Source organism: Aptenodytes forsteri, unplaced genomic scaffold, assembly GCF_000699145.1.
Source record: "Aptenodytes forsteri isolate BGI_AS27 unplaced genomic scaffold, ASM69914v1 Scaffold38, whole genome shotgun sequence".
Classification (NCBI taxonomy): domain Eukaryota; kingdom Metazoa; phylum Chordata; class Aves; order Sphenisciformes; family Spheniscidae; genus Aptenodytes; species Aptenodytes forsteri.
The window spans coordinates 833,449-846,761 of NW_008795704.1; the positions used below are offsets into that span (position 1 = coordinate 833,449).

At 56.1% G+C, this 13,313-nt stretch overlaps 2 protein-coding genes across 2 annotated transcripts in view; one reads left to right on the forward strand and one right to left on the reverse strand.

Moving 5' to 3' along the window:
* Positions 1-9,335, reverse strand: part of PIGU (phosphatidylinositol glycan anchor biosynthesis class U) — a 61,325-nt gene extending 51,990 nt beyond the window's left edge. The window contains exon 1 of the mRNA XM_009283271.2: positions 9,306-9,335. Coding sequence (XP_009281546.1) covers positions 9,306-9,335 — 30 coding nt within the window. The remainder of the gene's footprint in view (positions 1-9,305) is intronic.
* TP53INP2 (tumor protein p53 inducible nuclear protein 2) overlaps positions 9,121-13,313 on the forward strand; it is a gene marked incomplete at its 3' end in the record, with an annotated part of 9,218 nt that continues 5,025 nt past the window's right edge. Inside the window, exons 1-2 of the mRNA XM_009283273.1 lie at positions 9,121-9,457; positions 13,090-13,219. Coding sequence (XP_009281548.1) covers positions 9,334-9,457; positions 13,090-13,219 — 254 coding nt within the window. The remainder of the gene's footprint in view (positions 9,458-13,089; positions 13,220-13,313) is intronic.

A 13,313-nucleotide genomic window follows, 5' to 3' on the forward strand; every position in this document is an offset into this window, starting at 1 on the left:
GTCCGTCCCTCCCGTGTCCGTCCGTCCCTCCCGTGTCCCCGCAGGTCTTCGGCCGCTGTCGCCCCGCGAGTCGCTGCCGTGGCTTTCCCCGGGCAAGTCGCGAACGCGGACGCCTCTCCCAGTTTTTGTGAGAGGCTGTTTGGGTGAAAAATGCGGCTTTTTGAGGAGGGAATGTAAATATGTAATATAGAAATACATGTAATATAGAAATAGCTACATCTGTAGTTCCTATTTAACTAACTCCAGCAAATACTTGATGCTTTTGAATCTTTAGATCTTGATTTACTTTGTAAATCCCGGCGGTTTTAATGAGGTTTGGGCGTGTGCTTGGATATTTTTACTGAGTTTAACTGTGATGCCTGGGACGGAGCCGTGGGGCCACGCGTAGCAGGTGAAGGATGCTGGCAGTGCCAGGCTGAGGTGCGTGCCGTGGCACCCCACAGCGCCACTGGTGCGGCACCACCGTGTGCCGGGATGCTGAGCCCACGAGTGCCTCGGGTACCACACGTAGCGGCTGCTTTCCTTATTTCTGCTCTAAGTGCGCCTGCTTTGGGACAGCTCAAAAATGTCATAAGCCCTAAAAGGCCAACTTTCTTACGGACTTTATGCCTCTCGCCTCGGGACCTCAGCAGCTTGGCTGAGCCTGGGAGGCCCTGGGTACTAAACCTGCTCCCATCTGAGGGGCTCATCAGCTGAAAAACTTGGACTCCGTGGAGTGTAACTGTAGAAACATGTTAAAAAGGGCATTATTGCTTTTGTAATTTTCTTATGCATATACATATGTCTATACATTTGTGTCTCTTGTGTGCAGGGGAGCTTACAGCCCTGCTTAGAGAGCCTGAGCAAAGGCACTGGCACCCTGGGGTCCCAAGCTGCTGGCTTAAAGTGCTGCTCTTGGGACCAGCAACACCCACTGCTGACAGCAGCACCAGCGAGGGCTGAGCTGGGCGGGTGCCAAGTGCTGTCGCTAATTTGGCCGAGGTTTTGCTGGGGTAGGAAACCATCCCAGAAACAGGTGTTGGGCTCCGGTACAGGACTGTGCTGTACCTTCTTTCGCAGTGGGCTTAGTCTACAAAGTGCCAAGAACAATTTTTTTTGCTCTAAAATAAACCTTTCCTCTCCTTTTATATTTCTGCCCCCCTCCCCCCCCAAAAAAAAAAGACAAAAGCTTTCTGCTGTAGCTCACTGTCACCATTAGGAACCCATTGCAACAAATCGGTGCTTGTCTGGCTGGACACAAAAGGAGAAACATAATGGAAGTTTTTCCCCTCGAGAATAAACCGATATCACCTGCTCGTAGCAAGACTGGAAAAACCTGAGACGTGAACTCTTATCTAAGAGCTTTTTAGTGCTAATTGCACAGCGAGCCGTGTACAGGCAAGTCTCACCCCAGTGCACACATGGCCCTGGGCGGGCTCAGGATGGAGCTGGTGGGGAGCTCAGGGCTCCTGCGGTATCAAAGTCCAACTTGCCAGTTAGTATTCAGCCTCCTGCGATTTACAGAGGGTGTAACGTTGGGGCTGCTCCCCTCTCAGTGCGCACACTCCTAGGGATGTTTCACCTAGCGCATCCCAGAGAGGAAACTTCTAAAATTTCATAGGACAGCTCATGGCAAATCTAAAAATTTCCTGCTTGCTCAGATGCTGCTGGCCACTGACAGATTTTCCAGGGCTCTGCGTGATGCCATCAAATAGCAGAAGGTTGGGTTTGTCCTTGGGGCAAGGACCTTTCCTGCAGCAGTTACACAAGGGAGCCGGTGTGGATGGGGACACCAGCTCCAGGAAAAACACCTGCCTTTTTGCGACCCCAAGTTCCCCTCATTCAGGTGGGATCTGGAGGAGCACATGGGGACTCCTGTCCACGCTGAGCTCCTGGGCTGGCCAAGGAAAGCGCTTCCAGGTGCTGGCTTGGTCTGCCATTAATAATGACAGTCTCACAACAAAGAGTTTTTTTGGGAATTTTTCTAACTACTCTCTGCCTTCTCCCCCCTCCACTTCCCCGTTCCGCAGTGGAAGAGGCTCTGGCTGTGAATCAGCCTCTGGTTTGCTGGAGTTGGTCTGCCTGTGCCAGCGGCAGCCTTGGGGTCCAGCTCTGCCTGTGCAACCAGGGGAACCCCATAAATGAGGCTGCTGGCGAAGCAAAGGGATCAGCAGGAGCTGTAGCGCAGTTGAGTGACCAAATGCATTAATCCAGCCCTGCCAAACTGTCCCGGGCAAGCCCCTGACAGCTCTGGTCCCTTCATGATGAGGAGGGATAGAGGACCGCGCAGGGATGCTTCACTGGTAATTTTTGGGTGATGAGCAGGGTTCCCCCTGAGCTGCCCAGCTGCTGGACCCCCTTCTCCTTCACTTTGTGTTTCCGTGCTAGGTTTAGGATTTTGGTACATACAGCACAGCAAGAGCAGCCTGTGAAACGCTTGTCTAATTTAGGTAAAATGAGTTGAAAATAACATTTCCCAAGTAGGTTGGAGGAAGGCACCTGATTTATACCTCCAACGCCTGCTGTGATGACTGCGCAGGGTATTCTTAGCTCTGCCGAGGAAGGACCGCTTCTGCTGCTTGTCAGCAGCATCCCTCCTGCCGCCAAGTATTTATGGAAAGTTTCAGGGAGCCTGTTGCCATTTCCAAGCGGAGTTGCTGTTGTTCTTGCAGCCTGTGATTTTTGGGAGCTGTCAGCCCTGCGAAGCTGTGGCTCCCGCCCCGGCAAGCTCCTGGCACATTCCGGGGCTTTGCTGCCGATCCTTTTGCCTATTCTTAGCTCCTGGGGTTATTTGCAGTGATGGTGACTCAGAAAACTAATTATTGTGTTGAGGTTTCTGAAGGGGGGAAAAAAAAACCTTGATGCATTATGGTTTCCTTACTCCTACTTTAACTTTTAATATTTAATACCCACCAGCTAATTTTAAAAGGACTTTCTGGAAGGATTCTGATAAACTTCAGTCATTAAGAAACTCATCTGTCCTCAAGTGAGCGTCACCTGTGGGCTGTCCCCTCTTGCTGGCAGTGGCCTGGGATGGGGTTGACCTGCCAAGTAAGGGGGCTTGTGGAAGCCTGGGAAGGGTGGCAGCAGTCCCCTTGTGCCCCAGCGCTGGCCGTGCCTCCTCCATGGATGCAGGACATCTGGCAGATATGGGCGGGCTGAAGAAGGCACCGGAGCTCTGACCAGCCCTGGCCACCAGTGGGGCAGAGGAGCCACCTCCCAGTCCAAACTGCTTCTGTGGGCACCGCATCTGCCTGGTGACAAGGCACTGCTTGCCCAGCAGTGACTTAAATCCCCTTGCAGGGATTTTCGGGTCCCTCCCGCACTGCAGTTCCTGTGAGGTTGCCAGCCCCAGTTCCCCTGGTGTAAATGGGGCAAATATTTGCCTCAGGGAAAGTGGAGGCTTTCCAAAAACCTGGAGAAACTTTGGAGCTTGATCTGCTGATGGCTGTGGGCTGTCCCAGCCAGAGAAGGGCTTGGTGGAAACTGCAGGGACTGAGGTGGCATGTGGCCATCTCGCCATCTGGGTGCTGTTGGTAGCAGCCGGTTAAGGAGCCTTTTGGCATGTGAAGGGACAAGAGAGTCACCCCCAACGCTCCATGACGGTGACACTGAGGAGCTGATGTTCTCGGTGGCTTGCAGGGAGGGTCTGGAATGGCTCAAGGATGATACACTGATCACATTGGCCAGGAGCTGCTCCCTTCTAGGGTGGATAGGACATCATAGACTCACAGAATGGTTTGGGTTGGAAGGGACCTTCAAAGACCATCCAGTCCAACCCCCCTGCCATGGGCAAGGACATCTTTCACTAGATCAGGTTGCTCAAAGCCCCATCCAACCTGACCTTGAACACTTCCAATGATGGGGCTTCCACAGCTTCTCTGGGTAACCTGGTCCACGGTCTCACCACCCCCATTGTAAAACATTTCTTCCTTCTGTCCAGTCTAACCCTACCCTCTTTCAGTTTAAAACCATTGCCCCTTGTCCTGTCACTACAGGCCCTGGTAAAAAGTCTCTCTCCGTCTTTCTTATAAGTCCCCTTTATATAGTGAAAGGCTGCAATAAGGTCTTCCCGGAACCTTCTCTTCTCCAGGCTGAACAACCCAAGCCCTCTCAGCCTCTCTCCATAGCAGAGGTGCTCCAGCCCTCTGACCATTTCCGTGGCCTCCTCTGGGCCCGCTCCAATAGGTCCATGTCTGTCTTGTGCTGGGGACCCCAGAGCTGGACGCAGTACTCCAGGTGGGGTCTCACCAGGGCTGCTCTCAACCCATCCATCCCCCAGCCTGTGCTGGTACTGGGGGTTGCCCCAACCCAGGTGCAGGACCTTGCACTTGCCCTTGTTGAACTTCATGAGGTTCACACAGGCCCACTTCTCCAGCCTGTCCAGGTCCCTCTGGATGGCATCCCTTCCCTCTGGTGAATCAACTGCACCACTCAGCTTGGTGTCATCCACAAACTTGCTGAGGGTGCATCTCGGAGATAAAGAGCCTGATCCTGCCTCTTTAACACAGTGTTGCTGAGGATTTCAGAGCAGACAGGATAAAGTGAGGGTGAGGATTAAAGCTCATTTTGGTCCTTGCTTGCCAGGATCTAGCTCCTGCCTCCACCCTGCAGGTTTGATCCTGAAGGCTTTGCCAGCTGTGCTGGCAGGAGCTCCCCCGTGGCTCCCTGAGCACTGCCGGGGCCGGCCCTGGCAGGGCTGCTCTGACTCTCGGGAAGCCTTTGCTCTCTTCCCACGAGGCCTGTCTGATCGTGCTGTCTGTCCTTCTGCCCAGCGCCTGTTCCGGCCAGGACAGGCAGCCAAGGCAGAGTCTGGCCAAGCAGCCCCGGGCAGCCCTTCTGTGAGGATCGTGGCATGGTGCAGCACCCTGGCTTTGCCGGCTCTGTCCACGCCGCTGCCAACCCATGGTTGCTCTCGCAGGTTTTACCAGCGAATCAACCTCCCCAGGGTCCTGTTTAGGATTGCGGTGTCCTCAGGCAGCGGGAGCTGGGGTGAGGGAGGCTTACTTTATCCAAGGGGCTGATCCTGCAAGCTCTGCCCTACCTGCATAGCCCACCCATGCACCACGGTACAGCATGGACCCCCTCACACCAGTGGGTGGTTCAGACTACCCCAGCATGGAGAGGGGGATAGCTGGTGACTTATTTAAATTCTTTGGGGAATGATCCTTTAAAATGATCCATGTCAACTTTTGCTCTTGGGGGAGCTTTTAACTCTTTTCCTGCTGCCCCCGGAGCTATCGCAGCTGCCTGTGAGCCCCCTTGCCTTTTGCCCCAGCCCTCCTGGTACACCGTGGGTTTGCTCTGCAGCAGGATGGCCCCTGACAGCCCGTTATGATGGGGTTGGCTGTGCGTGATGGGAGTGTGTCTATCCCAGGGCCTTTAATTATAGAGATAAGGAAAATGAAGTTAAATTTGGGAGAGGGGGCAACTGAACCTCATAGTATCTGCTGTGACTTGTGTCTTCAGGAAAGGAAAGTTCTTGTCAGGTTAGGGTGGGCACCTGTGGAGTCCAGACACTTCAGCTCCTGACTTTCCCGTTGATGCACCCTGTGATTTTTTTGGGGACTAGTCTCTAAGCAGGCGGGTGCCAGGGGAATGAGTGCCCCTCCTGGGAGGGGCAGAGGGGGAGACTGGCTTTGCTACTGTCCAGTGAAAGCTGCTGTCAAGTTTTAACAAAATAAAAATAAGAGGTTTTCTGCTCTCTGTTTTGACTGTGTAATTTATTATTTGGCTTTGAACTCGCTTGAGGATGACTCCTTGCTGGGGGCTCTCCAAGCCAAGCCTGCAGAGCGGAGGAGAGCGCTCCGGTCCTGTCCGGGCAAGGAGCTTCAGCAGGGCTGTGCATGCCGAGCCAGCCAGCAGTCCAGCAGCAAGCTCATTCTATGCTGGCTCTGCTGAGGCAACGGGGAAAATGTCTGCCTGGCTCAGACCTTGGCCTGCGGTAGCTGCTTGGGTGCTTTTCTGGGTGACCTTCCCCTTGCAGCTGGGCTGGGGCCACTGGCCTCCTCCTGTCCCCCTGTGTGCTAGCTCTTGTCCCCATCTCTCCGCTGTTGTGTGGCATGCATGTCTAGGGGGAAAAAAAAAAGGCTGAAATTTGCACGTAGGCCACTGGCCAAGGCAGGCCAAGAGCATTTCCAGTGTTCTCCCCAGTGAGGCTGGCTCAGGGTGCAGCTCAGGGGACCCTGCTGTCCCCAGCCCCCTTTAGCCCTGGTGTGTCACCCTGAGAAGCTGCACGGTGACGCTGGGGTCAGCCTTGGCTCAGCACTTCTGTCGGCCTGGGAATGCTGCAGACAGAGCTGCCCCAGCTCAAAATGTGCATGAACCCACTCTTGGCCTTGCACCGGGCCAGGGCCATGGTGGCCTTGGGGGATCCGAGTCCCCCATGCCTGCCACGGGCTGCTGGGTGCTTCCTGCCCCTCTCCCTCCTGCCTGGGGACCTGGGGAAGAGCAAGCAGTGGGAAGCCCTGAGATACCACTAGCAGGTACCTGGGAGCAATGGGGTTTCTGCCGCAATTGGATATTTAATACATTTATTAAATAATAATAATATTAATATAATATTAAAAGATATTTAATATATAGGCAAGTGCTCCAGGCAGCTGCCAGATTTCAGATTGCAGGCAGGGAGAACTGGCGTGTAATTAAACCATGCCTGTGTACCTCAGCCTTCAGGGCTGTCCTGGGTGCCCTTTGCCAGCCTAGCCTGGGGGAGGATGGATGTGCACATGGGTCCCATGGGAGGGAAATCCCCACTGTGCTCAGCACAGAGCACACAAGAGAGCCCAATGGGCCAGTTTCCATTCATTGCCCATCTGGATATCAGCCCCTCTTCATGTTGTTTCCCTCACTTATATTATTATGCTTTAATGCTCCAGGAAAGGGGGGTGTCTGGATAATTTAATTGTGAGTGCGCTGGAGGACAACAGAAAAGCTGTGGCTTTGCTATGGTCCTGGTGGTGATGGGGGCTGGGAGGTGAGAGCTGCCTTAGCACAGCCTGCATCTCTCACTGCAGTCGGAGGAAACGGCTCTGTCATGTCTCAGTGCCCCCAAACCCTCTGCTCAGTGCTTCCAGGGGAAGCCAGGAGCCCTCTTAGGACACAGAGCGGGGAATCCTCACCGATCTCCAATTCATCCTGGCGAGAGGCTCTTTGAGTCTCAGCCAAGTCTGTTTTGAACGCGCCATCCCAGCTGGGACCCAGCTCGTTTAGCTGCAGCCGCTCCCCTCGGATGGATGTGGGCGCAGGGTGCGAGTGGAAGGGATGAACCACGGTGGTGGGGGGCTGTCATCCCGGAGGGAGTGGGAAGCATGCGGCTCGGGGGCGGCCAGACCCCTGAGCACCAGGGCGTGGAGCCAGGCACGGCTGTAGCCGCGTGGTCTGTCCTGCACCTCTGGGGCAACTAAAGTCACCTGGGGCTTGAGACCTGCTCAAGGGGACACGTAGTGTCACGCTGCTGCCCCAGCTGTGCCAGGGAGGGAGAGCTGGGTGTTGTGAGGCTGCTTCACGCTCCAGCACTCCCTTCTGCATCCCAGGGCAGCAGAGATGCAGGATGAGCCTCCGAAGCCCAGGGGATCCCACCCATGGGGAAAGGCTCCCCTTGATTTTTCATTTTCTGCCTTGTGGAGCAGGTGTTGTACCTCCCGAGGCACCTAAGAGAGGGCAAAAGGCACAGCGATCCCACAATGGATAAATACAAGCATGCCTGAGCCCCAGAACCACAGCAAGCACCCAGGCCAGCCGTCCTTCCCAGCAATGTTGAGGCTGGAGAGACCATTTCAATAGGGGGGGGTCTGAGCTAGAACTTGAGCTGTTGGAGAACTGGCACGTGTATGCACCAAGGCAGAGACACATTGTGCCTTCCTGCACCCTTCCCATTCCATGTTGTCCAAGACCACTTGCAGGCTCTACGCCACCTTGATCGGCAGAACCATGAACTGGGGATTTGCCCTCTAAATGCACCCACAGCAATGTGCCAAGTGAGGCAGCAGACAGCTGTCCCCTCTCCCCGCATCTAGCTCTTGATGGCATTTTAATGCCCTTTAATGTCTCTGGACCAAAAAGCATTTCCTCCGCACAAATATCACTCTGCACCTTGTGGCTGCCATCTGTCTGTGCCTCTCCGAGAGCTTTGCAGTCATTAATAAAATTAGTGAGTCCTAACCTCCCTCTGAGCTGTGGGGAATGTGTTTCCCCAGGGGTAAAACAGTGATGAGCGTAGATGGAGCAGAGACTCGCCCAGGGCTGGGATAACACCGTCCTTGCCCTGCCCCGCTGTGTGTGTGTGTGTGAGGGGGCGGCGTGCTTGCTGCCGCTCGCTCCTGCATGCTGATGCCTGTGCGCTTGGTGCTGAGACACAACCCATAGCCAAGCGCTTTGTCCCGGGGCTCCTTGTAAGGTCCTTGTAAAGGAGCAGTGATGACACATGTGACAGTGTCATCTTTTGGGGCTGGAGGGTGGCAATGGAACGCAGCTGCATCAGAAGAGCATCCCTGCGGATATGCACACACACAGAACGACAATAACAGTAATGACTTTCAAAATTAAACCAGCCTCAAGCAGGTATCGGCACAGGCAGGGCTCGAGCAAAACGCTAGCAAGGGCTTCTTGGGACCCAGCTTGAGGAGGTGAGGGCGGCCACGCTGGCGTGGCTGTCAGTGGGTTGGTGGTGAGTTTTAGGGACAGCTCGTGCCATCGGTCCTCAGATAGGACAGCAGCATTGCACCCTTTGCCCTGCCCTTCCAGCAAAGCTTAGTGCCACCAGCCACGCTCAATGCCTGCTCAGTGCCAGGGGAGGCAGGTCCCAGCCTGACTTTGGGACAGTGTTTGGTTCTGCCCCTGCCAGTTCTGGCGGATGGGTCCCCTGGGACACACTACCCATGAGGAAGGGGACACGATGCAGGGCTCAGTGCAGGCAAGGGGCTGCAGGGCATGGATACCCAGCCCTTCACTGCTGCTTTCAGACACAGTGCATGATGCCCTTGGAGATGCCAGCAGCTGGGACAGCCCACGGCACAGATGAGTGCCAGAGCCACCTTTTCACCGGCCCCTCCGGCCTGTCCGAGCCCCCGGGATGCAGGAGGGGCACGCTGCCAGCCAGTCCAAATGCATTATTCCTTTTTCTTTCCCTTTTACAGGCCTTTGCACTGAAGCCAAGTGAAGAACCTCAGAATTGCACTACACGCCATTTAACTCAGCTACAATTTCGCTAGCAGCAAAGCATCTGCGCCGCCACCGAGACCTCGAGTGCTGTTTTTTTCCCCTCCCTGCCCATCTCTCCCTTCTCTGTGCCTGGAAGCCAGTGTTCAGCAGTAGCTCTAACTCACCGTCCGTCCCGCTGGACCACTCCACACCATGTTTCAGCGTCTCACCAGCCTCTTCTTCAGCGACAGCAACACACCGGAAGGCCTGGAGGAGCCCAAACCCTTTGTCGAGGAGGAGGAGGAGGAGGATGGCTGGCTCATAATTGATCTTGCAGGTGAGAAAAGTGAGGGGGACTGGTTTCCCACAGCCTCTGCTGCACCTTGTCTCTCTGGAGATGGGCAAACCCCTTGAGATGACAGCAGATGAGCTTCCGTCACGCGTGATCAGCTCTGCCCTTCATCCCTCCTCCCCTGGTCCCCCTGCCCTGCCTGTGGCGCCCAGCCCTGTGGTCACTGCAGCAGCCCCTGACCTGCTCCTCCTTTTTCCCTTTCCTCTCCCAGTGGTGGTTCCCAACTTTCTGGCAGCGTGGGGGCAGCAGCAGCAGCGTCCCCGGCCAGGGCTGCTGCTGCCCTGGAGCTTCCAGGTGCCCCTGTGCCAGGTTGGGACCCTGGCACAGGACCAGCCCAGGGAGGTCACCCAGGGTTTTGGTGCGATCCTGCCCGCTGGGGGCTTGGTGGGGGATGCCAGCCCACGTGGTCTGTCTGCCTGAGAGCTGTGGCAGAGCCGTGGCCTCGGCTAAGCTGTGCCGTGGGCAGCACTTTGCCCGGAGGAGCTGGGCTCAGCCACTCCCCGCGATGCCCCTGCTGAAAGCAAACCAGGAGCCTGTTCCCCTGGGGGAAACCCCGGTCCCCGGGCACTGGTGGGGGGCCAGGATTTTCCCCATATGAGGGCAGGCAGCAGCGGTCCCATGTCCCAGCTGGGGACATGCTGCCAGTGATCTGGCCATGTTTGGGTCATTTGAGTCCATCAGGGGAGCAAATCTCAACTCCAAAGGGCTTATCTTCCCAAATCATTCCCAGTGTCCATGCCAACAGCACTCGGACAAGGGATGTCTGGCGCAAGGTCCCTGTACCTAGAGATCACTCAAGGGTTCCCCTTTCCCAGGGACGGTGACTACCATCCGGAGCCCTGTTTGACACCAACCAGGCGGGTCAAATTCCTTGTGTGTCAAGAGCTTCTCTAGCTCCATTAAGACCTTGGCATTGCTATTGTAGGGTCGATGACTCAACCAACTGCAATGATAATTTTATGACCTTTTGCTTGCAAATCGAGCAGCAAACTTAGACAAACAAGCCTGCTTGTGCAGGAGATCCTTGGTGGCCATGGTCTGCTTTTGCAGCCTCTGGTTAGTTGTGGTGCCCCACTAACTTTAGGAGGAGGGTTTCATCCTCCCTCTTGCAGGCATCTGTCCTCAGAGCAGATGCTCCCTGCCTGTGCACTGAGCAGAGCTCGTTTTCGTGATGCGAGTCATTCGTTAGGGTTTTTCCCCCCATGTGGTGAGCTGGAGAGGGGACCGGAGCACAGACAAGCCTGGGATGGGGGAGAGGGACAGCCCCGTGCCTGGTGGGAGCACTATGGAGAGCTGGTAGAGGTGGATGGGTGGCATGGGCACAGGCAGCCATGGAGGATTCCCTGTCCTCTGGGCTCTCTGGTGACTGTCCTGGGGGGGGGCACAGCAGTGACACAGGAGGGGGCTGGTTGCAAGGAGGTCCCTGGAGCAACAGGCACACAGCTGCCACATGTCGGGGCCAGCTGGCAACGGCTGCAACATGCCCAAAGCATGTCAGAAGGAGCCAGGAGTTTCCCCAGACAGAGAAACCCTGGGCTGTGCCCTGATCCCCTGGGTCCGAGACGGCAGCCGGCTCAGCAGAGACCCAGGGATGACTTCAGTACAAAAGGCTCCCTTTTTTTTTTTTTTTCCTCCAATCCCCTTGGTGCAGAGCTGGCTTTCAGCAGTGTGTCTGCCTGGGACATGCCACCCCACTGCTAATCCCCACTGGCACCACCGCTGCCTTTTCCCATAGCATTCCCCGGCCAGTGAGGGGCCGATTTATTTCAGCCATATTTCTGAGGCTGGAGTTATGCAAAGCACTTTAAAAACTAAACCCACTGGCTCCAGCCCCCATCCTTCACCTTTGAGCCACGGCGGCTGACAAGCATCTCACAGCCTGGCTCCCTCCCAGCAGCGGGGCAGCCTAACAAGCCTCCAAATTCATTCCCTCTCAGCCAGGTCTTTGACCCATGTGTTGCAAAATGCATCTGAATTAACCACATCTCCTGGGAGCGTTTCAGATGCCCCTCTCGCCCCATCACGCAGCCTGGCTCTGCTCAGCACCCAGGGAGGGAGCAAAGAGCATTTCCCAGTGCTTACTGATACGGCTGCAAGTCACCCAGGGATTTGGGGACCCCAAAACATTCCTTGTGACGTTAAAACTCACCTTGGCAAAGGATGGGGACAGGTAGCCATGGATGGCTGGGGCAGGGTTCAGCTGCGCTGGGTCCCCTGCTCCGCGTACCCACAGCCCCCCTGTTGTGGGAGTGCTGCCGGACCGGGAACGCTCCGGCCAGGCTCAATGGCTGTCTCCAGGCTGACGAATAATCTCCAGCCCGGAATGTCAACAACTATTAATAGGCTGATATCCACTGACCTGAAGAAAGACACTCTCATGTTCACAAGGCTAATTGTGGCCCGCCCTAAGCCCTGGGCTGGGGCATCGTCTGCGGGAGGAGCCGGGGACGTGCTGGGTGGCGAATGCTGGCCCTATGCTTCATGTGCTGTATTTCTCCACTGCAATAACACATTCACCTCTGATTTATCTTGCACCCTCACCCAGCCGCAGGGTCACATGTGTCCATATAGATACTGCACCACATCCCTCCCTGAGACCAGTTCCCTCAAATCCCCCTGATGAGGCCGGGAACGGGTCTGGGTATCCCAGTGAGCCCAACATTAGGCGCAGGCTCCCTTCCCATAACACAACCAGTAATTCTGAGCACAGGCAGAAAAAGCACCAGCCCAAGTGCTTTTGCCAGGTGGAGATGAGGAAGGGAAGGCGAGGAAGGCTGGGGTGTCAGAGGGGTGTGGGTGGCAGCTCCTGGCTCAACCACCCAAAACTCGGCCTCTAATGGACTGAAGCTGAAGGCGCAGCGAAAACCTTTGCTGAAGAATTTAGTCCCCTGGTCTCTTCCAGAAAACAAAGGTGTGAACTGTTTTTTCTCCTCTGTGTATGCTTGGTTTCAATGTTTGCAAAGTGCCAGGCAGTGTTTGCAATCACAGGCGGGCCGGCACTCCTCCAGAGCGGCATGGCACAGCTCAGGTGCCGTAAGAACAGGCAAAAGCAGCGTTTCTTGCTGGCTCAATTTCTTCCTTCATTTTGAGAAAGAAAAAAAAATTGCTGTCGTAAACCCTGCTAGTTTCCCCCACTTTTTGGTTAAACTGCCTAACCAGAACCATTTCCATTGCTTGCTGGCTTAGCAAAGCCGGACACCACAGCACCGGCAGCCGCCCCGGTGCAGAGGGTGCTGGTTGGGGTGCGGTGCAGGGCACTGCTGGTGTCTCCCTCCTCACGAGGTCCCGTTGATGCCATGTTTGTCTCTAGCGGTGGTGATGGTGGTGGGGTGTCTCTTGCACTAACGATGCCCCTTTCTCTCCCCCTCCCTTCCCCACTGTACATGGTATGTGTGTGTGTCCCCGCTGCACCCCGCATGGCTCTGCACCCCCGCCACCCCCAGGCAGCCGTGCCTGCCCCGGTGCAGCCCGGCGAGTGGGTGCTGGCGGTACTGGGCGCTCGGCGCGATCCCACCCAGCTCCCCCCGGTCCGCTGCCGGCTGCTTCCCCGGCTCCGGCCAGTCCCTGCTTGATGGACGAGAGTTGGTTTGTCACCCCTCCCCCCTGTTTTACTGCAGAGGGGCCCAGCCCCGGCGGCGTGGGGAGCAGCCCCATGGAGGACCTGCTCATCGAGCACCCCAGCATGTCCGTCTACGTCACCAGCACCCTCGAGGTGGATGGGGAGGGCCCCGAGGATGATGCTGCCAGGTGAGTGCAGCTTGGGGGTGCTCGCCGGGGGCTGCCGGCCCCAGCACCCACTGGGGGACCAGGATGGATGGTCAGTCCTGGCATCCCAAATCAC